The 25364-nt window shown below is 40.4% G+C and overlaps 1 protein-coding gene across 1 annotated transcript in view; it reads right to left on the bottom strand.

Moving 5' to 3' along the window:
* akap6 (A kinase (PRKA) anchor protein 6) overlaps nucleotides 1-25364 on the bottom strand; it is a 162204-nt gene extending 136840 nt beyond the window's left edge. Inside the window, exons 1-4 of the mRNA XM_055005983.1 lie at nucleotides 25356-25364; nucleotides 22665-22901; nucleotides 12430-12526; nucleotides 11219-11421 (exon numbers count right to left, since the gene is read on the bottom strand). Of these exons, the coding sequence (XP_054861958.1) occupies nucleotides 11219-11421; nucleotides 12430-12526; nucleotides 22665-22901; nucleotides 25356-25364 (546 nt within the window). The remainder of the gene's footprint in view (nucleotides 1-11218; nucleotides 11422-12429; nucleotides 12527-22664; nucleotides 22902-25355) is intronic.

The following is a 25364-nucleotide window of genomic DNA, read 5'->3' as shown; positions in this document are numbered from 1 at the left end:
GGTCTATTCCAGGGTTTCTAAACAGTCATTTCTGCTGGACAGAATAAAGCTGGATCTCCAGTGTTTGGTGCATATTTAAATGATGTCCATGTTTAGGAGGAATATATGTTAAATCTGTGGAAACTTTCTGCTGCAGCTACTTTAAAACTTGCTGCTGTGTGACACTCAAACCCTCCAGGTGAGGTTTTATCACTTTAAATGACCTGGAAATGCAGCTCTGCAGATCCTAAACCAGGGATTAACTCCAACACAAACCATATTGATAGAGTGTTGCTGCGTGGTTAGACCAACTCCAAACTTCCAACTTTAATCTTAATTTATGTAAAGTGCTGTGTGAGCGGGACAAGCCGTCTGATTGGCTCGATCAGGTATCAGGCAGGAGTCCAACACTCGGTAATTTGATTTAAAAAGCCGGTAATAACCTGAGGTCAATATTTAAATCACTCACAGGGGGAGAAGAGTCGCTCTGCATGTTCAGGAGGAGAGTCCACGGATCGACATCACCGCTGGAAATGAGGAGGTTTCTTCATCTTCCTCACATCAAACACTCACATATTAAGATCAGTTATTAATCTCACGATGGTTATTGAACCCAACATTGTCTGAGACTAAAGATTTACTAAAGACGGATTAAAGACGGACTAAAGACGGAATAAAGATGGATTAAAGATGGACTACTGATGAACGTCTCTGGACCACCATCAGACCTTTAGGCCGGTGTCAAACATCTTGAAGGTCTTCTGGTGGTCCAGAGACATTCATGTTGGTAATGTCTTCATGGTTTTACTCTTTTAAAAAGTATCTGTATTTTCTACTGAAGTCTTTTAAAGGACCTGTTTCTACTGAAGCCAGTTCATCGCTGCTGGATTAAACATGACTTTTACTGATAAACTTTATTTTGATGGTTTATTTGGACTTTTTGTTGCAGATTTGTGTTGATTAACTGATGAAACATTGGTTCATTTTTAAGGAGCATTTGTTCAGAAATAGAAATATTAGATGTTGATGATCTGATCTCAAAGATCAGGATGAACCAGCAACGTCATCAATCAATAATCAATAACTAATAATCCTAACTGACCTCTGTGGATCCTGGTTGGTTCTGATTCATCAGAGATTCAAGAATTCTGAAGACCCAGGTTGAGTTCTGGTTGGATGTCATTAAGTAGAACTTTGTCTCTGTCATGGTGCCCGTTGCTGCTAAACTCCCACAATACTCTCTGCTTTAACATGACCTGTAATCTGAGTGATGCCTCATCTGGTCTCTAAAGAGGGGAACCAGGTTCCACTGAACTCAAAAACTCGACCTTGAAATTTCTCAAGAAAGACTCAAAATTAATCTAAAATCCTTAAAACTTTTTTAGATTTTCTCAAAATTGTCCAATTTGAGAAAGACTCATCCAAAACATCTCGACACTCTTCCAAAAGGACTCAATTTTTTTTAAATGACTCAAAATTTGTCCAAAATGACTCAAAACTTGTCCAAACTGACTAAATTTGTTCAAATTCACTAACATGTCTGATATGACTTGAAATGTGTCCAAAATTGATTCAAATATTTATCAAAATTGATTCAAAACAGGCCCCAAATGACTCGAAATTTGTCCAAAATGACTTGAAACATATTTCCTCCTCCCTCCTCCTCTGCAGGTTTAATGGAGGCCTGGGGCTCCTCCTGCCTCCTCAGCTCCACTGATAAGACTCAGACACACGGCTGCTTCATGAACACGTCAACATGAACACGCCAACATGAACACGCCAACATGAACACGCCAACATGAACACGCCAACACGAACACGCCAACAGACAGGTTAAACTACACGAGGAGTCACATGACTCTGAACAACATAAACGTGTGTGTTCTTAGAAATTCATCCAGAAACATGTAACCAGACGATACGTGTTCTTAGCGTGTCCTCTGAAGTGTTTCAGTGTGCACCCCCACCTGGTTCAGATCTAATAGGATTAGAGGGTCCGTGTCCACATAGACCAGCCTTCGGTCACGGAGGTACGACCCCGCATCCCCCCCTCCCTCCCCCTCAGGGGAGCTGGTACGAACCAGACCTTCAGAGACATTAACGGAGGAATGGTCCACCTGGAGACGGGGGGGTGGAGGCAGATCTGAAACACCCCTGGAGCTCAGGAATGAAAAGATTCTCATTTATTCCTCGCAGTAGAAATTTACGGAGAAAACATTTAAATGCTTTGTTCTGTCAAATTTAAGATTTAAAACATGAAGACAGTTTAAAAACACAAAGATTCAGAATCAGCTGAAAACATTCAAACACCCAAATATCCATCGAGAGACTTACTGAGTGTGTGTGTGTGTGTGTGTGTGTGTGTGTGTGTGCGTGCATGTGCGTGCGTGTGTGTGTGTGTGTGTTTCCTCCAATCCTCTGTAATGTGACAGACAAATCCCACTAAGCTGTTAAATATTGCCTGCTTTCACACTCGTATTAAACACCTTCTACTCTCTCTCTGTCCATTCGCTCGGCCCGACAACACACACACACACACACACACACACACAATATATATACACACACATACACAATATACACACTGTACCACACAGCAACACACAGCTGAAGTCACATAAAACAATATTCTGGCATCACACACACCTCAACCCAAAGCTGTGTGTGTGTGTGTGTGCGTGCGTGCGTGCGTGCGTGCGTGCGTGCGTGCGTGCGTGCGTGCGTGCGTGCGTGCGTGCGTGCGTGCGTTCCTAATCCCCGGCCCTGTCTCTGTTCTATTTGCTGCTATCTGGGGATCTCCTCGTCTATAATCCACCTCAGCTCTGATATTTCCTGACATTTATATGAAGAGAAACTCTCAAGATCCACGAACAGACGAGGAGAAACAGGAGATGGAGGGATGGAGGGAGGAGGGAAGGAGCAGGGAGGGAGGAGAGGGGGAGGAGGGAAGGAGCAGGGAGGGAGGAGAGGGGGAGGAGGGAGGGAGGAGGGAGGGAATGAAGTGGAGAGGAGGAGCTGGGTGATGGAGGAGGAGAGATGCAGGGATTCAGGTGAAGATGAGAGAATAAGACTAAAGATCTGGATAGACACAATAATACAACACAATAACAACACCATCTGACCTGCCCCTCCTTTACCTGAGGAGGTCATGTGACTCGTCCTGAGCTCACAGACAGGTGAGGGAACCTTAAAGGGAACAACTTTTTGGACTCAATTAAACTTTAATTCCCAAAACTTGAGGAACAAACTCCTGACGTGACTTTTTAGGATTTAAAATGTTTCTTTAAAACCTGGAGCTGATCCAGAACTGGAACAGGAACCATCTGGAGGCAGGAAAGGTTCAGGATACAGAAAAATAAAATGTTTTTCAGGAAAAATTTTAAAAAATCCTGAAAATACCAGTAAAAATGAAAAGGTTAAAAAAAAAGCAGGAATTCTATATTTTTAATAACTAATATTACTCTTATTCAGTTTTAGTAACATGGACATTCTGCTTGGTATTAATTTAATAACTGAATTTATGATAAAAAAAAGCTCATATTTGGTTTACCAGTAATGTCGTTCATAATGTTCATCCTGTGAACCAAACCTGATGCTGAAACAAAGAGTCTGAATCCTGTTTGCTGAACTTTGTGTCTTTAAAGATAAATCCTGAATGAAGTGAAGCAGATGAACCTGGGTCGTTTGTGTTTCATTCCTGCAGTTTTACTCATTTATTTCACGTTCTTCAGGTTTGTTCTTCATTTATTTCTGCAGCTCTTCTGTTTGAGTCACATGAAGTTCAGTAATAATATAATAATATTCTGAGAGCTGCTGTTATTAAGACGATGCTGCGTTGAGATAAATGTCTTCTATTAGCTTAAATATTCTGCAGCCTGAAGAGATGCAGCCACATTCACTAAATTACATGAGAACATCTCAGAGCCTCTGTGAAATATGTCATTTGCTTCTGCTCTTAATTGCACTAAAAATGAAGATTAAGAGGATGAATTATTGATACAAGTTGGTATTTAATCTTTTGTAATGAATAGTGGATCCGCCGGTTATAAATATTGTACAAGGCTTCGTAATTTGATAAATTTATTCCAATTTGCCCTTTATTTTGCCCTTTAGTCAAGGTTACGTTCATTTAAATACCCAGGAACACATACAAGAGGAAACTCGCAACTGCAGTGCTAAAAACACAGAAGAACGGGAGAGAACCAGTCCTGGACTGATGCTGTTAGCCGCTGCTAGCTGCTGTTAGCTGCTTTTAGCTGCTGTTAGCCGCTACTAGCTGCTGTTAGCTGCTTTTAGCTGCTGTTAGCCGCTGCTAGCTGCTGTTAGCTGCTTCTAGCTGCTGTTAGCCGCTGCTAGCTGCTGTTAGCTGCTGTTAGCTGCTTTTAGCTGCTGTTAGCTGCTGCTAGCTGATGTTAGCTGCTTTTATCTGCTGTTAGCCGCTGCTAGCTGCTGTTAGCTGCTTTTATCTGCTTTTAGCTGCTGTTAGCTGCTGCTAGCTGATGTTAGCTGCTTTTAGCTGCTGTTAGCTGCTGTTAGCTGCTGCTAGCTGATGTTAGCTGGTTTTAGCTGCTGTTAGCCGCTGCTAGCTGCTCTTAGCTGCTGTTAGCCGCTGTTAGCTGCTGCGAGCTGCTGTTAGCTGCTTTTAGATGCTGTTAGCCGCTGCTAGCTGATGTTAGCAGCTTTTAGCTGCTGTTAGCCGCTGATAGCTGATGTTAGCTGCTGTTAGCCGCTGTTAGCTGCTGCTAGCTGCTGTTAGCCACTTTTAGATATTGTTAGCTGCTGCTAGCTTCTGTTAGCTGCTCTTAGCCACTGTTAGCCGCTGTTAGCTGCTGCTAGCTGATGTTAGCTAATGCAAGCCACTGTTAGCCGCTGCTAGCTGCTGTTAGCCGCTTTTAGATGCTGTTAGCTGCTACTAGCTGCTGTTAGCTGCTTTTAGCCGCACTTAGCTGGTGCTAGCTGATGTTAGCTCCTGTTAGCTGCTGTTAGCCACTGTTAGCTGCTGCTAGCTGCTTTTAGCTGCTGTTAGCTGCTTTTAGCTGCTGTTAGCCGCTGCTAGCTGCTGTTAGCTGCTGTTAGCTGCTTTTAGCCACTGTTAGCTGCTGCTAGCTGCTTTTAGCTGCTGTTAGCCGTTGTTAGCCGCTTTTAGATGCTGTTTGCTGCTGCTAGCTGCTGTTAGCTGCTTTTAGCTGCTGTTAGTCGCTGTTAGCCGCTTTTAGATGCTGCTAGCTGCTGTTAGCTGCTTTTAGCCGCACTTAGCTGATGCTAGCTGATGTTAGCTCCTGTTAGCTGCTGTTAGCCACTGTTAGCTGCTGCTAGCTGCTTTTAGCTGCTGTTAGCCGTTGTTAGCCGCTTTTAGATGCTGTTAGCTGCTGCTAGCTGCTGTTAGCTGCTTTTAGCTGCTGTTAGTCACTGTTAGCTGCTTTTAGATGCTGCTAGCTGCTGTTAGCCGCTTTTGGATGCTGTTAGCTGCTGCTAGCCACTTTTAGATGCTGTTAGGCGCTTTTAGGTGCTGTTAGGCGCTTTTAGGTGCTGTTAGCCGCTTTTAGCTGCTTTTAGATGCTGTTAGCCACTTTTAGATGCTGTTAGGCGGTTTTGGATGCTGTTAGCTGCTTTTAGATGCTCTTAGCTGCTTTTAGATGCTGTTAGCTGCTGCTAGCTGCTGCTAGCTGCTGTTAGCTGCTGTTATCTGCTTTTAGATGCTGTTAGCCGCTGTTAGCTGCTTTTAGATGCTGTTAGTTGCTTTTAGATGCTGTTAGCCGCTGCTAGCTGCTTTTATCCCCAAGCTGTCAAACGTCTGCTCCCTCTCCTGAATGATAATATCAGATGTTTACAAATGCAATTTATGTTTAATTACAATATTTATGGTTATAAATTCTTCATATCTCTGGTCCATATTTGCTCTTTCGCATATATTACTGTTATACATATTTTTAATCTGTGTTTAATATTGCTTTAACAGTAACAGTGACAATAAAAACCTATTCTGTTCTATTCGATTCTTGCTGCTGTTATTCTATTCTATTCTATTCTAGTCTATTCTATTCTATTCTAGCTGCTGTTATTCTATTCTATTCTATTCTAGCTGCTGTTATCCTATTCTATTCTATTCTATTCTATTCTATTCTATTCTATTCTATTCTATTCTAGCTGCTGTTATTCTATTCTATTCTAGCTGCTGTTATTCTATTCTATTCTCTTCTATTGTAGCTGCTGTTAGCTGCTGTTAGCCGCGTTAGCTCCATCAACAGGAAGCTGCTGCCCTTGGTTGACCTTCAGTCTCAGCTCCTGTCTGCGGCTGTAATTAGACAGAGCATCTGATTGTCGTTAAGGAGCTGCAGCAGATAATGAACACAGCTCCGCCTGCTTTATTTCCTCCATCCCAGCGTTGCTGAACGCTGCAGAACCAGAGGAAAACACTGAATCCTCTGAAACTGCAGCTTCATGCAGAAACAGGAGGATGCAGAGCAGTGCATGGAGCCGCAGGAAGAGCTGCATCACATCAGGAATAAATTGGAATAAAGCCTCAGAGTTCAGCTGATATCTTCTCCTACTATAAATTACATGAAGAAGATCTGTGTGAACCAGGAGCTGAACATCTGACAGGTTAGTGAAGATCTGCTGAGATTTAAACTGGAGCTCTACAACAACCAGACGCCATCATTCAGACCTGTAGAACTACCATGTTTCTAGAGGTGAACTTTAGAGGAACCTGCTGTAGATCCTCAGTAGGAACAAACCTCACCATAAAAACCTCCAATACACAGATCTTCAGTGAAACAGCTCAGAGAACCTGGCGAGGACTTCAACTGGCCAGGTTCTCTGTCCAACTCCGATTGATCTCCTGGAGAAACATCCTCCTTTTTTTGACAGATGAGAACATGTGGACCAACCAGTGAACTTCTACAGTCCTTAGATGGACTTCAATAATGTGAGTTCTGAATCATCTTTAAAAGAAAACACGTCTCAGTGAACCTGAACTCTGACTTCAGTTTGATTCCAAACACTTAAAACTTTGGCTTTTCTCTCACAGCAACTGAAAAGAAAACAGGATTAAAACCAAACTGAACAGCGAGAACATCTCAGAGCGTCCTTTATTCTCTACATCCAGTCTGTTGGTACATGTTACAGCAGCTTCTAAAGGACTCGCTCAGATTTACAAAAATATTAAATCACTCTGAATGTTCTTCTTCTTACTTCAACTCATCTCCTCCTGAAAGTCAATTTATTCCACTTGTCTTAAATAAGCTGAATCTTTTTGAAAGTTTAGCGTCACGTGGAGCCGAACTAAAACCACCTGATGGAGGTTTGGTCTGCAGGTCTGGTCCATCAGAGTCAGTCTGGTTCTTCAGAGTTAGTCTGGTTCCTCGTTCATGGAGGGAATCATCTAAACATGTTGGAGTTGAATGGGAATAATTCTGCTGCTTCACTCCTCAGGTTGTTGTTTGGACGTTTCACGGATCAAAGCTTTAAGTGCAGAGACTCAGATACTGAATGGAATGCTAATGTACACACACACATTAACACACACACATTGGACACACACACAATGGACACACACACATTAACACACACAATGTACACACACATTAACACACACACAATGTACACACACACATTAACACACACACAATGTACACACACATTAACACACACACAATGGACACACACACATTAACACACACACAATGTACACACACACACATTAACACACACACAATGTACACACACACAATGTACACACACACATTAACACACACACAATGTACACACACATTAACACACACACAATGTACACACACATTAACACACACACAATGTACACACACATTAACACACACACAATGGACACACACACACATTAACACACACACAATGTACACACACACAATGTACACACACACATTAACACACACACAATGTACACACACACATTAACACACACACAATGGACACACACACACATTAACACACACACAATGTACACACACATTAACACACACACAATGTACACACACACATTAACACACACACAATGTACACACACACATTAACACACACACAATGGACACACACACATTAACACACACACAATGTACACACACACATTAACACACACACAATGTACACACACACATTAACACACACACAATGGACACACACACATTAACACACACACAATGTACACACACAATGTACACACACACTTTAACACACACACAATGTACACACACACATTAACACACACACAATGTACACACACACATTAACACACACACAATGTACACTCACACATTAACACACACACAATGTACAGCCCACACATTAACACACACACAATGTACACTCACACATTAACACACACACAATGTACAGCCCACACATTAACACACACACAATGTACACACACACATTAACACACACACAATGGACACACACACATTAACACACACAATGTACACACACAACACACACACAATGTACACACACACATTAACACACACAATGTACACACACACATTAACACACACACAATGTACAGCCCACACATTAACACACACACAATGGACACACACACAATGGACACACACACATTAACACACACACAATGTACAGCCCACACATTAACACACACACAATGGACACACACACAATGGACACACACACATTAACACACACACAATGGAGACACATATTAACAAACACACAATGGACACACACATATCAACACACACATTCACACACACACACACACACACACACACATTAACATACACACACATTAACACACACACACAATGGACACACACATTAACACGTTAAAACATACACAATGGACAGACATTAACACACATTAACACACATTAACATACACAATGGACAGACAGACATTAACACACATTAACACACACACAATGGACACACACACATTAACACACACCCACATTAACACACATTAACATGCACACAATAGACACACACACAATAGACACACACACATTAACACACATTAACACACACACAACACAACAACCAGCTAATGGAAACACACACACATTAACACACACACACACACACTAGCACATTAACACACACACATTAACACACACAGACATTAGCACATTAGCACACACATTAACATACACATTAACATACACACACAATCAACACAACAACCAGCTAATGGACACACACACACACAACACATACATTAACACACACACACACACACACACACACACATTAACACACATTAACACATACACAATGGACAGACACACATTAACACATTAACACACACACAATGGACACACACACATTAACACACACCCACATTAACACACATTAACATGCACACAATAGACACACACACAATGGACACACACACATTAACACACACCCACATTAACACACATTAACATGCACACAATAGACACACACAATGGACACACACCACATTAACACACACCCACATTAACACACACAATAGACACACACATTAACACACATTAACATACAATGGACACACACCACATTAACACACATTAACACACACACAACACAACAACCAGCTAATGGAAACACACACACACATTAACACACACAGACATTAGCACATTAACACACACATTAACACACACACACACACATTAACACACATTAACACATACACAATGGACAGACACACATTAACACATTAACACACACACAATGGACACACACACATTAACACACACCCACATTAACACACATTAACATGCACACAATAGACACACACACAATGGACACACACCACATTAACACACACCCACATTAACACACACAATTGACACACACACACACATTAACACACATACAACGGACACACACCACATTAACACACATTAACACACACACAACACAACAACCAGCCAATGGAAACACACACACACATTAACACACACACACACACACACACACACACACACTAGCACATTAACACACACACATTAACACACACACACATTAGCACATTAACACACACACACACACACATTAACACACACATTAACATACACACACAATCAACACAACAACCAGCTAATGGACACACACACACAACACATACATTAACATACACACACACACACACACACACACACACACACACACATTAACAGACACACAACGGACACACACCACATTAACACACATTAACACATTAACACACGCATACAATTAACACAACAACCAGCTAATGGACACACACACATTAATACACACACTGTTAACTGTTGACTGATCTCACACTGTATGTCTGTCTATCTATAGTCCATCCATCCAGCCATCATCCATCCATCCATCATCCATCATCCATCCATCCATCATCCATCCATCATCCATCCATCCATTCATCCATCATCCATCCATCATCCATCCATCCATCCATCCACCTTCTAGCTGCTAACGGTGTCTAAGGTTGACTGATCAGCTGCTTCTCTGATTACAAACAGTCTGAAAAGGAAACAGGAAGTAAGAGAGGAAACAGGAAGTAAGAGAGGACCAGTCAGAACCACAGCAGTGGACCAGCTGATAGATGTCCACATCCTCTCAGAGAGTCTCAGGTCTCATTAAACTTTATTTATTCTGCAGCTTTTTCTTTTAATGTCTAAATTAAATCAACCAGCAGCAATTAACCAGCACCAATCAACCAGCAACTTAGTGTGTGATTTAGTGTGTATTTGTGTGTGTGTGTGTGTTTTAGTGTATGTTTTAGTGTGTTTTAGTGTGTTTTAGTGTGTGTGTGTGTTTTAGTGTATGTTTTAGTGTGTTTTAGTGTGTTTTAGTGTGTGTGTGTTTTAGTGTATGTTTTAGTGTGTTTTAGTGTGTGTGTGTGTGTGTTTTAGTGTGTGTTTTAGTGTGTTTTTAGTGTGTGTGTTTTAGTATGTGTGTGTGTGTTGTTAGTGTGTGTGTGTGTGTGTTTTAGTGTGTGTGTGTGTGTTTGTGTGTGTGTTTTTAGTGTGTGTGTGTTTTAGTGTGTGTTTGTGTGTCTGTGTTCTTTAGTGTGTGTGTGTGTGTGTGTGTGTGTGTGTGTGTGTGTGTGTGTGTGTGTGTGTTGTAGTGTGTACTACGGATGATCAGGGATCTCCAGCAGGAAATGGAGGAGATGAACTTGGAATAAAAACCAAACAGAGTCCAGATGATCAGAATCTCTGGAAGCTTCGGAGTCGAACTCGGAATAAAACCCTCGTCCAGTTTTTACCTTCAGGCCGTCCGCCGAGCACGGAGGCTTCTGATTGGCCGACGGGTCCCCCAGCGCCGCAAAGGGCTCATGCGATTTGCTGGAGTAGAAGAGGCGGGCCTGGATGCAGCGGAGAGCGCGGAGCATCCAGCCGTGTTGGCGCCGGATCTGCCGCTGGAGCTGATCCCATTGGCTGGAAACCATCTGGAGGATTTCCTTCAGACCTGCAGGGCGAGGAGCAGCAGGACCACAGGAAGAAGATTTAAAACAAGAAAAACCTGAGACTCAAGTTCAACTAGACGAGCTTCCAAAAGGCCATGAAGACGGTAAAATAATGATGATCAGTTTGGAAGTAGGTTTGAAGTGAAGGTGCTGCTTCTAAAGAGTTCTTCACCTCCTTAGACTGGAAACAGTGAAGAAAAATAAAAGTAAACATTAGAAAGGAAAGCAAACAGTGACCTTAAACCTGACTGAAAACTAAAGATCGACTGAAAACTAAAGATCGACTGAAAACTAAAGATCGACTGAAAACTAAAGATCGACTGAAAACTAAAGATCGACTGAAAACTAAAGACCGACTGAAAACTAAAGATCAGCTGAAAGCAAACATAAACAGTGACTGAAAACTAAAGTAAACAGAAGCTAAAAGTGAAACCAGTGGGTGACCTCAGGAGTGAAAACGCCTCCATCTCCTAAACTCTGGTCCAGGTCTCAGCAGGTTCTGGTTCTAGTTCAGACTTTTTCTGCTGCTGCTCAGATCTATGAGAACATCAGATCACTCTGAATGTTCTCCTGCTGGCCCACCTCCTTCTCTCATCTCTGACTTTATCTGAGTCTCTTCTGGCTCCTTTCTCCTCTGAAGGTCCAACTTAATCCACTGATTAGGAAAGGATGCAGCAGGTTGGAGCTCCACTGGTTCAGCTCTCTGATTGGTTGGAGCTCCACTGGTTCAGCTACCTGACTGGTTGGAGGTGATGGAGCTACCTGATTGGTTGGAGATGAAGGAGCTACCTGATTGATTGGAGGTGCTGGAGCTACCTGATTGGTTGGAGGTGAAGGAGCTACCTGATTGGTTGGAGATGATGGAGCTACCTGATTGGTTGGAGGTGATGGAGCTACCTGATTGGTTGGAGGTGAAGGCGCTACCTGATTGGTTAGAGCACCACTAGTTCAGCTCCCTGAGTGGTTGGAGGTGATGGAGCTACCTCATTGGTTGGAGGTGAAGGAGCTACCTGATTGGTTGGAGGAGATGACGGCCAGCAGTTCCTTCCCATCCTCCAGGATGTTCTCCTTCAGACAGCTGTGACTGTCCACGTTCAACTTGAAGCTCTAAAAACAGAAAGACATGAAGATCAGAGACGGTTGAAGGAGACGTTCTGGTTTTAGGTCAGGTCTGAAGGTCCAGAGAGACTAACTGATGGAAACAACCTGTAGATGATCAGAGTCAGGTCTTCTGATCAGATGGGACTTGCTGCTGGTCCTAGAAGCTGTGAAGGACCATTAGAACATCTGAAGGGAGGTCACTTTAGATCACTGATCTCATTTTCTTCTTTGTGTGATGCACATTTTATCTCCTTGACCTCAGAATAAATAAATGAATGAACTGAAGCTGTCATAATCTGATTTACGTCTAACTTCTTAGATGTTGAATCCACATGTTGAGTTCTACCTGTTAATGAGAACAATAAGATCTAGAGAAGAGCTTTAAGAAAAACAACAGCAGCAGGTTGTTTCTTTAAAATGTCTGAATACAGATAAAATAAAGTTTCAAACATGAAAGATCCACCAGAAGAAAAGAAAGACGTCTTGTGACTCAGTGGAGCCACAAGACTGAAGAATAAACCTTCAGGAGGAGATGTTCTGAAATCTGCTCCACTGAGTTCTGATGAGTCTCTAGTTGTTTTGTGACCTCAGATGAGTGTCCTCAGAGGAGTCTTTAGAAAAACAGTTCTAAAATAAAACAGTCCTTCAGTCTTCAAATCTTTCAGTCTTTCAGTGTTTGTCATTCAGTCTTTCAGTCCTTCAGTCCTTCAGTCTTTCAGTCCTTCAGTCTTTCAGTCCTTCAGTCCTTCAGTCTTTCAGTCCTTCAGTCCTTCAGTCTTTCGGTCCTTCAGTCCTTCAGTCTTTCAGTCCTTCAGTCTTTCAGTCTTTCAGTCCTTCATTCTTTCAGTCTTTCAGTCCTTCAGTCTTTCAGTCCTTCATTCTTTGTCTTTCAGTCCTTCAGTCTTTCAGTCCTTCATTCTTTCAGTCTTTCAGTCCTTCATTCTTTCAGTCTTTCAGTCCTTCAGTCTTTCAGTCTTTCAGTCCTTCAGTCTTTCAGTCCTTCAGTCTTTCAGTCTTTCAGTCCTTCGGTCTTTCAGTCCTCCAGTGAAGGAATGGTGTTGGATGGCATCAGTCAGCTCATGAGAAGGTTGGACCTTCAGTATTAATGGATCAGAACTACTGTGGAGACGGAGGGATGAGATTTAAGCTCACAGGAGGACAGTCTTCATTTTCTGTCTTTGTTTTATTTCACCATGAAAAGAAAAACTCTGCAGGTCGAGTGTTTTACTGTTTAATCATCAGTAGATTATTTTAGATTTATAACGTTTCAGACCTTAGTCTCAGATCACCACAGCATTAAAACTATTTCTGAGCTTATATCATAAACTGTTAACGTTTCTAAAGATATTTAGAAGTTTTAGCTCAATGTATTAAATACTGAGATTTTTAAAAATGTTTAAAAAAAAAAAACATTCCTTAAACGTGTCAAGATGAGACTTCTTTGTTCATATTTTACCTCCAGTATAACCAGAGATTATGATCTACTGTCTAATGTTACAGATTCTGGATCAGTTTCAGGTTTTTATCTTTAATAGCTGCTGAGATGTTGTTCAAACAGATGAAATAACCTGCTGAAATATTCATCGTTTCTGATTAATGAAGTTTCAAGCAAATCAGAGAAAGTTAAAGATTTGAGATGGAAGAACTCATCTGTTCAGTTTCAGTCATAAAAACATCATAAAAGAGAAAAGCAGCAAATGTTCTGAACTCTGTTAATAAAGAACTAATGTGAGCTCAGGTTTCCATCCGTCTGGAATCCACATGCTGACTGTAAATGTTCCTGAACAGCTGTTATTACCTGGATGTTCAGGTGAGGAGGTCACATGACTGGACAGGAAGCTAAAGCAAGTATCTGAGGCGTTACTTCCTGTTCAGTTCTCCACAGCTTTAACCCTCTTGTCGTCCTGCAGGTCAAATTGACCCATTTTAAAGTTTGAAAATGTGGGAAAATATATATATTTTCACAGTGAAACTTCTGACGTCCACATTTTCAACATTTTTGGGAAATCTTTGAACATTTTTTGGTGGAAAAAAAATGTTAAAAATGTTTCTTTAAGAACATTCACAAAAAAATCTTATTTAATTGTTACTATTTTTATGGGAATGTTCTTAAAGAAAATATTAGAAGTTTTACTGATATATATGGAATCACTTTAGATATTTTTAGGATTTTTTGTAAGATTTTTACTCATTTTTTGAAAATATTTACAAGAATTTTCTTGCCAAATTTGGGGGGTTTTTTTAAATAAAACTTTTAAGGAATTATTGGAATTTTCTTCCTGAAGGTTTTGCAAATTTTCTGAAATTTGAGGAATATTTTTTGCAGAATTTTTGTATTTTTTTTCAGGAAAGGAAACAATATATTTTTTGTGTGTCTGTAAATGAAGACAACAGGAGGGTTAAAGGATGTGAGCAGATCCACCAACCCTGGTCTCTACAGACCACATTTCACAGATAAACGGTAAAATATGAGCGTGGAGACGGAACCATCGGCTCCATCTCGTCCCTGCACTCCTAAAAACACGTTCATACATCAACATTATCCGAACACAACACCGCTGTCTGCATTCCCAATCATTACTGCTGCAAACGTCGTAAATTACTCCAAATCTCACGGCTGATTGAGTCGTTTTACAGACTCGGCGGCCACTCTGCCCCACTTAATTTCCAGATAAGCTGCTGAAATACCTCACACCTAATAAACATAAAATACATCTATGAGGCTCAGAAAACACAGCGTGACTGTCTGAGCCGCTCGCGTTGGAATGAATTAGGCTGAGCAGATTAGCCGGCTATCAGAGAGCCATCGTATTTCAGTTTCCTGCCTTTAATATATGGAGAGCATAGAATCGATAAGAGTAGAACAGCCAACCATCAATCACAGCAGATAAGACATGCAGAGCAGCTCCGAGACAGCGGGAGGGGAGAGGAGGCATCCATATATCTGGAGAATGTGTATTCATAGGAATATTAACGTGTATTTATGTGTGGAAGCGAAGAAACACAGTCAGAAAACAGAATCAACAGATCTGTTCTATATAATCAGCTCTATTCTACAGCCTGACTGCACTTTCTTCTCTTCATTTCTGTTATTTTTTATCTATTTTACTCTAAACTTTATCATTCTTTTCTCATCTTTTGTCTTTTTGGTTTTGTCTGTTTTAATTAACTTATTAATTTGCACTTTTTTCCAGAATCAGAATGAGAATCAGCTTTAACCCTCCTGTTGTCCTCATTTACAGCCACCATAAAATATTGTTTCCTTGTCTGAAAAAAATCCAAAAATTCAGCAGAAAAATTTCCCAAATTTAGAAAAATTTGCAAAATCTTCAGGAACAAAATTCTAAAAATTCCTTAAAATGTTTTTTTTTTTAAATCCCCCAAATTTGGCAAGACATAAAAATTTTAAAAATAAAAAGTAAATAAAAATTCAAAAAAAAATCCTAAAAATATCTAAAATGATTCCATAGGTATTAAAAAAAGCTCTAACATTTTCTTTAAGAACATTCGGGAAAAAAATCAACCAAAATCCAATTAATTTCATTGGATTTTGGTTGATTTTTTCTGAATGTTTTTAACATTTCTTTTTTTCTGCCAAAAAATGTTCAAAAATTCCCCAAAAATGTTGAAAATGTGGAAGCTTTCACTGTGAAATAATTTTTTTCCCACATTTTCAAATTTTAAAACAGGTCAATTTTACCCGCAGGACGACACGAGGGTTGATGGCCAACTACGAACACACAGGAATCTGGTTTCTGCTGTTGGTGGAAGAGAAGAATAAAAAAATAAGAAACTATAGAAAGAGGAACAGGGAGGAAAAATAGTAGTAATAAAATTAAATATAACTCCATATATAGAGATATTTACAGTTCAAAAGGAATATATAAAGACAGTAGTGCAAAAAGCAAAGAATGCTCTTTATGGTGCTAAAAGTCCCGTATATGTCCATTATAATACTGTCTACAGGTGTGGAGGAATGGCTTTTTAAACCTAATAAATGGTTAAATATTTCATCCTTTAATACTTTATTTGACTCTACATTTGATTCTTTAAAAAGTTCAAAAACAGATTTCTGTGATTTTTCTGGATTGTTTTCGTCCTTCAGGTGAAACAAACTGCAGTAAAGATTAACTCTAAACACGCTGGAAAACACAGATTATTGAACTATTAGATCTTTACTTTTTACTCTTGTTTCTGAACAGCAAATTAAAAAATGTCTGTTTGTGAATTAAAACCTCAGTTTAAAAATACTGGGTGAATAAATTCTTATAATTCAGATTTTGAGGGCTTTTGGCAGAAGAAACGCTGCTTTGGTTTGAGTCCATGTGAGGACTTTAGCTCCATTTATTTCGTCATCTGTCTGAGATCCTCTCTGTTCAGTTAATTCAAACAAATAATAGAAATAGAAACACAAAAGCTCAAACAGCTGATAAAGCGGTGAAGCCTCTGGATCCATCAGAATTTAACTTCATAATCTTTAAATCCTGGTTTCCTGAGATGGTAAACGGTTTAGCTTCCGTCTGGTCTGGACCTCCTCCAGGCTAAAGTCCCTCTGAGGGTTTCTGATCCACCTGAACGTCCAGCAGGTCCACTGATCAGATTAGCTGTTAGCATTAGCATATTAGCCCGGAGCACCAAGCTAATGTCATTTAGCTGCTAGTGGCTCACATTAGCACTGCCATGACTTTGAGGTTTGACATTGAGAGTGAGTCCTGATGTGATCAGATTCCAACCCAGGAGCTGCTGAGGTTCACCTGGATCCTTGAAGGTCCATCAGAAGCTCCTCAGCTTTAGAAGAACCAATAAGAGCTGGTTCCTCAGATTTCATCTTCACTCTGCTGCTCCTCACACCAGCCTCTCACTCCTCCATCCTCTTTTTTATTTCATCTTCATCTCTCCATCCTCTCTTTTTTATTTCATCTTCATCCCTCCATCCTCTCATTTTCCTCCTCTTCTACCCTCAGACCTGCTGTTCTCCGTTATGTTACAAACAGCTGATATTATTTTACTTTCTCCGGAAACAATGACATTAAACGTGTCAGAACCTCATCCATGTTAGGCGCCAGCATAGCTGCAGCGCTAACATGCTAAAACCACAGTTTGTTATGCTAGCAGTAGCTCCTCTGTCTAAGCTAACTAGCTGCAGTGCTAATATGTTAAAACCACAGTTTGGTATGCTAGCAGCGGCTCCTCTTTCTAAAGTAACTAGCTGCAGTGCTAACATGCTAAAAACATGCTTTGTTTAGCTAACAGAGTCTCTCATGTAAAACTTAGCATTAAAACAGTCGCTAGCTAACTAGCTTCAGGGCTAAAATGCTAACAGCACGCTCAGGTATGCTAGCAGCAGCTCCATTTCCTAAGCTAACTGGCTTCAGGGCTAAAATGCTGAAACCACAGTTTGGTATGCTAGCAGCAGCTCTGTTTGTAGCAGCTAAACCTGACCAGAGACTTTGTGTGTTGTAGTTGTGTTGTAGTTGTGTTGTTGTAGTTGTGGTGTTGTAGTTTTGTTATTGTAGTTGTGTTGTTGTAGTTGTGTTGTAGTTGTGTTGTTGTAGCTGTGTTGTTGTATTTGTGGTGTTATAGTTGTGTTGCAGCTGTGTTGTTGTAGTGTTATTGTAGCTGTGTTGTTGTAGTTGTGTGGTTATAGTTGTGGTGTTGTAAGTGTGTTATTGTAGCTGTGTTATTGTAGTTGTGTTGTTGTAGTCGTGTTGTAGTTGTGTATTAGTTGTGTTGTAGATGTGTTGTTGTAGTTGTGTTGTAGTTGTGTTATTGTAGTTGTGTTGTAGTTGTGTTGTTGTAGTTGTGTTATTGTAGTCGTGTTGTTGTAGTTATGTATTAGTTGTGTTGTAGATGTGTTGTAGTTGTGTTGTGTTGTAGTTGTGTTGTAGTTGTGGTGTTGTAGTTGTAGCTGTGTTGTAGCTGTGTTGTAGTTGTGTTGTAGTTGTGTTATTGTAGTTGTGTTGTTGTAGTTGTGTTGTAGTTGTGTTGTAGTTGTGTTGTTGTAGTTGTGTTGTTGTAGTTGTGTTGTTGTAGTTGTGTTATTGTAGTTGTGTTGTTGTAGTCGTGTTGTTGTAGTTGTATATTAGTTGTGTTGTAGATGTGTTGTTGTAGTTGTGTTGTGTTGTATATTAGTTGTGTTGTAGTTGTGTTGTTGTAGTTGTGTTATTGTAGTCGTGTTGTTGTAGTTGTGTTATTGTAGTCGTGTTGTTGTAGTTGTGTATTAGTTGTGTTGTAGATGTGTTGTAGTTGTGTTGTGTTGTAGTTGTGTTGTAGTTGTGGTGTTGTAGTTGTAGCTGTGTTGTAGCTGTGTTGTAGTTGTGTTGTAGTTGTGTTATTGTAGTTGTGTTGTTGTAGTTGTGTTGTAGTTCTGTTGTAGTTCTGTTATTGTAGTTGTAGCTGTGTTGTAGCTGTGTTGTTGTAGTTGTGTTATTGTAGTTGTGTTATTGTAGTTGTGGTGTTGTAGTTGTAGCTGTGTTGTAGTTGTGTTATTGTAGTTGTGTTGTTGTAGTTGTGTTGTAGTTCTGTTATTGTAGTTGTGTTGTTGTAGTTGTGTTGTTGTAGTTGTGTTATTGTAGTTGTGTTGTTGTAGTCGTGTTGTTGTAGTTGTGTATTAGTTGTGTTGTAGATGTGTTGTTGTAGTTGTGTTGTAGTTGTGTTGTTGTAGTTGTGTTGTTGTAGTTGTGTTGTAGACCAGACGTTTCTCCATCAAACCAACTCTGGAGTTTAATAATGTCTGAATTATTCTTGATTCTCATTAAGAAGCTCCAACCTGAGAAGATGATTTTTGTTCTCTGGCTTCACTCAACCAAACCATCTCCAACAACAAGAAGCTGGTGGAGCTGCAGCAGGTGGTGGAGGTTCTCAGTCATCCAGGTCCTGGTGATGGCAGGAGCTTCAGGAGAAACCAACAGTAGAAGACGTTGCTAGAAGCATCTTCCAGAATCTCTAGTTGGTTAAACTCTGAACTCATGTTGTCTCCTCAGACTTCTCTGGAGGTTCTTAGTCATCCAAGGCCTGGTGATGGAACCTCCAGTTGGTTTCTACTGAAGCCAAGTGTTTCTAGAAACATCTTCCAGAACCTCCAGCTGGTTTCTCCTGGAGCTCCTACCATCTCCTCACACCCTAACACCAGGAATTTAACTAGAATCCAGAAGTTAAATCTTCACTGTTTAAACTCAAGCTAGACTCTGCTGAACCAATCAGGACGCCTGTTACTGATGACATCAGCTTGTGTTCTAACTGGATCAGAATTAAAGATTCAGGCAGAGCTGATCTCCAGGACATGCAGGACAGTCGAGACGTTCAGGAGCTTCTCAAACCAGATTTTAGGATCACTGGTGGAGCTGCATGGAGATGGTCATTCTACTGGTCCTTGTACTGGTCCTTGTACTGGTCCTTGTACTGGTCCTTCTACTGGTCCTTCTACTGGTCCTTCTACTGGTCCTTCTACCGGTTCTTCTCTGGTCCTTGTACTGGTTCTTCTACTGGTCCTTCTATTGGTCCTTGTACTGATTCTTCTCTCGTCCTTCTACCGGTTCTTCTATTGGTTCTTCTCTGGTTCTTCTACTGGTTCTTCTGCTGGTTTATTTCTGGACTCCACCTGTTTTATTTTGATGTTTTCTGTCATTTATACATCAGAACGAACCAGACTCTGTTCCTTGTGACCTCAGATTCTAACATCAGCAGTAAAAACTCATGACTGAGATCTTTAGATCTTTACATCAAGCTGTAGGTTCCAGACGTTGTTCTGATGGTTGACATGATGAATCTTCTTCTTCTCTGATTTAAAATCTACTCACTGAGGTCAGAGTGAGGAACTGAACGAAGTTCTCCTTTAGTTCTGACCAATCCTGGATGGTTTTACTGGAACCTGTGATCATAGAGACGTCCTTTCATCTGTTTTCTAGAGTTCACATCGTTTCCTCTGAAATAAGAAGACGTGAAATAAAAGCAGCTGCCTTCAGTCTGCACTAATCAACAAAACACACACAAAATTATCCCCAGCAACACACACTAATGAGTACAAAGTGCGGTGTGACTATCGACAGACACACACGCTAACATGCTATCAGTTCAAAGTCCTATTAGCCATGCCTTTTCATCCTCTCTGCTTTATTTAACGAGACGCGCCAATTAAGGCCCACTAACCGCCGCTAACGCTAGCGCTGCTGGCAACCACAACAAAGTCGACATGTGTAAACAAACCCACAAACAAACAAACACACACACACACACACACACACACACACACACACACACACACACACACACAGATCCAGCAGAAATAAAGAGTGTATCCTGATAACAGCCGAGTGTGTGATGCCGTTCTGCAGGGACGGATGGGAGAGGCTGATTTGGAAATCTGTCTAGGAACATGCAAATGTATGCAAATGTGCGTGTGTGTGTGTGTGTGTGTGTGTGTGTGTGTGTGTGTGTGTGTGTGTGTGTGTGTGTGTATACGTGTTTGCATTTGTACTCTTATATGCTAATACAATCTCTGCTGAGGTGTCGGTTCTACACTGATGTGTGTTCATGTGATGCTGTCTGTGTGTGTGTGTGTGTGTGTGTGTGTGTGTGTGTGTGTGTGTGTGTGTGTGTGTGTGTGTGTGTGTGTGTGTGTGTGTGTGTTGTCCATATGTTTGCCATAAACAATGTGAGTAATTGTGTTTCTTGTAGCGGCACTGATCTGAACGCAGTCAGTTATCAAAGTTTTATTCCATGTTTTATTCTGTTTTATTCCGTATTTTATTCTGTGTTTTATTCCGTGTTGTATTGTTTGATTCCGTGTTTTATTCCATGTTTTATTCAGTTTTATTGCGTGTTTTATTCCGTGTTGTATTCCGTGTTTTATTCTGTTTTATTCCGTATTTTATTCTGTGTTTTATTCCGTGTTGTATTCCGTTTTATTCCGTGTTTTATTCCATGTTTTATTCAGTTTTATTGCGTGTTTTATTCCGTGTTTTATTCCGTGTTGTATTCCGTGTTTTATTCTGTTTTATTCTGTATTTTATTCTGTGTTTTATTCCGTGTTGTATTCTGTTTTATTCCGTGTTTTATTCTGTGTTTTATTCAGTTTCATTCTGTGTTTTATTCTGTGTTGTATTCTGTTTTATTCCATGTTTTATTCCGTGTGTTTGAATAAAGAACGAGGAGATAAAAGGAGAACAGAGGGCGGATGGTCAGGAAATAAAGGACTAAAATGGGACGAGAAAGAAAGCAGGACGACAAACACCAACTGGAACACAAACATAGGATCAGGATGAAAGACCATAGGTTCAGTTTGTTTCTAGTCCAGGGTTGATTTCCCATCATCCCTCTATGAAGCACAGGAAGTGACCTTTAGCCTTTAGCTTCCATCCACACCTGACCTCAGGTGAAGGTGAACTGAAGGTGAACTGATGCTCAGTGCCTTTATTTAGGATCTGCTGATTGAAATGTGTCCCAGCAGCTACAGATCAACATGAAATGTGAAAAAAAATTAAAACTGTGTAATTAAATAAATGTCTAAGAGAATCTGAGGTTTATAGTTTAATCTGTAGCATAAATTACAGAACTACAGTAAAAAAAAAACTGATTCAGATCCAAACATGACGACAGAATTTACTGAAAAACTTTGACGATGAAGAAATTACTTAAATTTCAGCTCAAAGAAAACTGTCGTGGTTTTGTCTCCTCATCCTGGAGATGTTTTTCCATCTCCATGTTTTCTCTCTCCCTTGCTCATCATCTGTAGATGTTTCTCCATGCTGGATGGATCTCCAACTACCTGCTCCTCTCTTCTCTGTTTCTGCTGCATTTATTTTAGTCTCTCTGAGGAAACACTGCCTGCAGTTCAACCTGAAACTCTGTGGATGAGTCAGAACCAGGGGGTGGTTCTGGTTTCATAGAATCTGATGCATATCTTTATTTTTAGCAAATTTTTAAATGTGAATGAAGTAATATTAATGAAATATTAAACATTTCAACCTTATCTTTTATTTTTCCTGATGAAATGAGTTTTTTGTTCTCCAACCATCCTTCAGTTTTCTGGTGGATTAATAGAGTTCTTCTGGTGGTTTTAAACCTGTCGCTTGGTTCTGGTGTTCAGTCAGATTGAGGTAAAACCTGTTGCGTTATTTTCGTCCTGCAGTGTGTGTTGTCTCACCAGGTGTGTGTCCAGGTAAACCCTCAGGCTGTCCAGGTCCTGTCTGGGCTGGGTCCAGTTCTCGGTGCTGTCCAGAGCCTCCTGCAGCCACGAGATGAAGCCGTCCAACTGCTGCACCAGACGCTGGGGACACAGTTCAGAGTCACAACAAAACCAGGAAAACCAGAGAGGAGAAGCTGCTGGAGTCACATCACAACCAGAGTCCAAACCCCACGCTGGACGCCGGATCAGAGACGACTCACATGAATTAATTCAAGGACACAAACAACAAAAACACACCAAACCCTCCGGACCACACAGGTAAACACACAATCTGATAAATACCGAGAGGAAAATACTGCAAACAGGAACAAAAAGAGGCATTTAAAGAGAGGAAGAAAAGAAACAGGAAGGAAAATACAGCAGGAGAAAATAGAAAGAAGGTAGAGAAACAAAGACTGAAAATAAATTAAAAAAGAACAGGAAGATCTGAGACAGAGAAAGAGGAAAATACAGGAGAACATGAATCAAACAGTGGAACGTAGAGGTGTAAATAGAAGGATAGGTAGAATAAAAAGATTGAAAAACAGAAGACAAGAAAGAATCCGAAACAAAAAGAGACACCGGATAAATAGAGAGAAAGAGGAAAAACGAGAGATTCAGGAAGAAAAATACAGGAGGAGAGATGTACAAATAGAAGGTAGAGACAGGAAGACATGGACAGATAGAATAAAAACATGAAAAACACAACGGGAGAAAGAGTCAGAGATGAGAGGACAAATACTGAAAATACATTTAAAAAACAGGAGGATCTGTGAGACAGAAAGAGGAAAATACAGGAGAACATATGAATCAAACAGTGGAAAGAGGAAGAGGAAGGAAGAGCTCTGAAGACGGACGAGTGGAATAAAAAAAACGCTAAACAGAAGCAGGAGAGAATCAGAGATGAAGAGAAAATCTGAAACCAACAGACGGAGGAGGAAAATATCTGAAGACACGGTGGAGAAAGACAAAGAACAGTAGAGGAAAAGAAGAGATGAACGGGTAAATAAAAAAACAGGTGAGACAGAAATAAGTAGAAAAATAAGAAATAAAAACAGAAAGAAAAGAACAGAAATAAAAAAACACAGGAGAAGATTTGAATAAACGGAGAGTAAAATAAAAACTAAAAAGACTGAAGAAAAGAACAGGTTTCTGACAAACAACAAAGGATGGAAGGAAAATATGAAAGCAGTCATGAAGAGAGAAAAAAGAGGAAACAAAAGATGCATGAAGAGAAGAAGAGAAAATAAAGGAGAAGAAGAGGAGGATAAAATAAAGGAGAGGAGGAGGAGGCTGGGAGAGATGCAGGTTTTAAATGAGCCGAACATGTTTCCATCAGTTTGTCCTTCATCAGATAAAGACAGAAGAAGAAAACAGCAGAATGAGACGCGTGGCTCCGTGGAGACGTACTGACACCTAGTGGCCACCGGCAGCACTGCTGACAGGAACATGAATCTGAGCTGGAACGACACTTATAAAGCTAAAGTCATGTTTAATGATATGATCGACATTAGAGCCGCTTCTCCTCAGATCAGGAGGATCCTCTGGAACCTGCTCTGATCCTCATTAATTTCTGCTGAAACCACTTCACTGCTCAGAGGAGAACAAAGACTTTAAAGCTCCTCATGAAGGAGATGATGGAGGTGAAGGAGGAGGAACAGAGGAGAAGAAGATGAAAGCAGCAGCTTTGTTAACATCTTCACAGAAGAAGCTAAACGGAGAAACGACGGACGTTTCTGCTGCAGATCAACTCTTTACCGAGAAGAACACGAATAAACACCTCAGAGGCAACAAGACACCCTCAGATTCTCTCATTAATCTGTTCCTGCAGATAGAAAATATAAAATCAGACATCAGACAGTCGAGTTTAATTCAAGACGCAACTTTACAGGTACTTAAAGCTTAACATCTACCTGTGAGACACCTGCTGATAGAGATCCTCCTCATGCCTCTGTTCTACTGGCCTCCAGTGAAATATCACTCAGATATTAAAGGATCAATACAGTTTATTATTATAGATCATTATTATCATTATAGATCATTATTATAGGATCAATAACCTGCTGCGTCTGTATAGTCAGACTAACTCTGATCTTCCTCCTCTGTTACACAGATTCAGCCTTTATTTTGGAAATCCTTTAATGATATATTCCTGAAAATGTCATGGTTCTATCTGCTGGACTGATGAAGTTATGAAAAAGTCCATTAAAAATGATAAATCTGGACCCTCCTCAATGGACTTCAAGGACCTGGAGGTCTTGTTAAAATCAGTCGTTATTCAGATTTTATTTCAGATGTAGTGACTGTGGTCCAGAACGTTCCAGCTTCTTATATATTTTTATCTTTTAATTATGTTTTTACGCTTCTGTACAGCGCCTTGGTCGACTCTGGTTGTTTTAAAAGTGCTTTATAAATAAATTTGATTTGAATTTGATTTGATTCTTATTGTTGGTGTTTCTTTAGCTCCTGCTCCAGTCGGTAATATCTGATGTATTTCTACTCAGCAGTGAGTTGTCGTAGCTCTGCAAGCTGAGCTGTTCCACAGAGAGAAGCTCTGAACATCCTGAGGTCAGAGCGGAGACTTGAATATTGGATCCAATCCAGCTACAAAGAACCAACCAGAACCAGAGCGCTGAGATTTACATAAAGCTGAACTCATTCTAAGCACACCTGGAACAT

Source organism: Amphiprion ocellaris, chromosome 20, assembly GCF_022539595.1.
Source record: "Amphiprion ocellaris isolate individual 3 ecotype Okinawa chromosome 20, ASM2253959v1, whole genome shotgun sequence".
Classification (NCBI taxonomy): Eukaryota; Metazoa; Chordata; class Actinopteri; family Pomacentridae; genus Amphiprion; species Amphiprion ocellaris.
The sequence above is the reverse complement of the archived record's forward strand: the minus strand, read 5'-3'. Positions and strand labels throughout refer to the sequence as shown.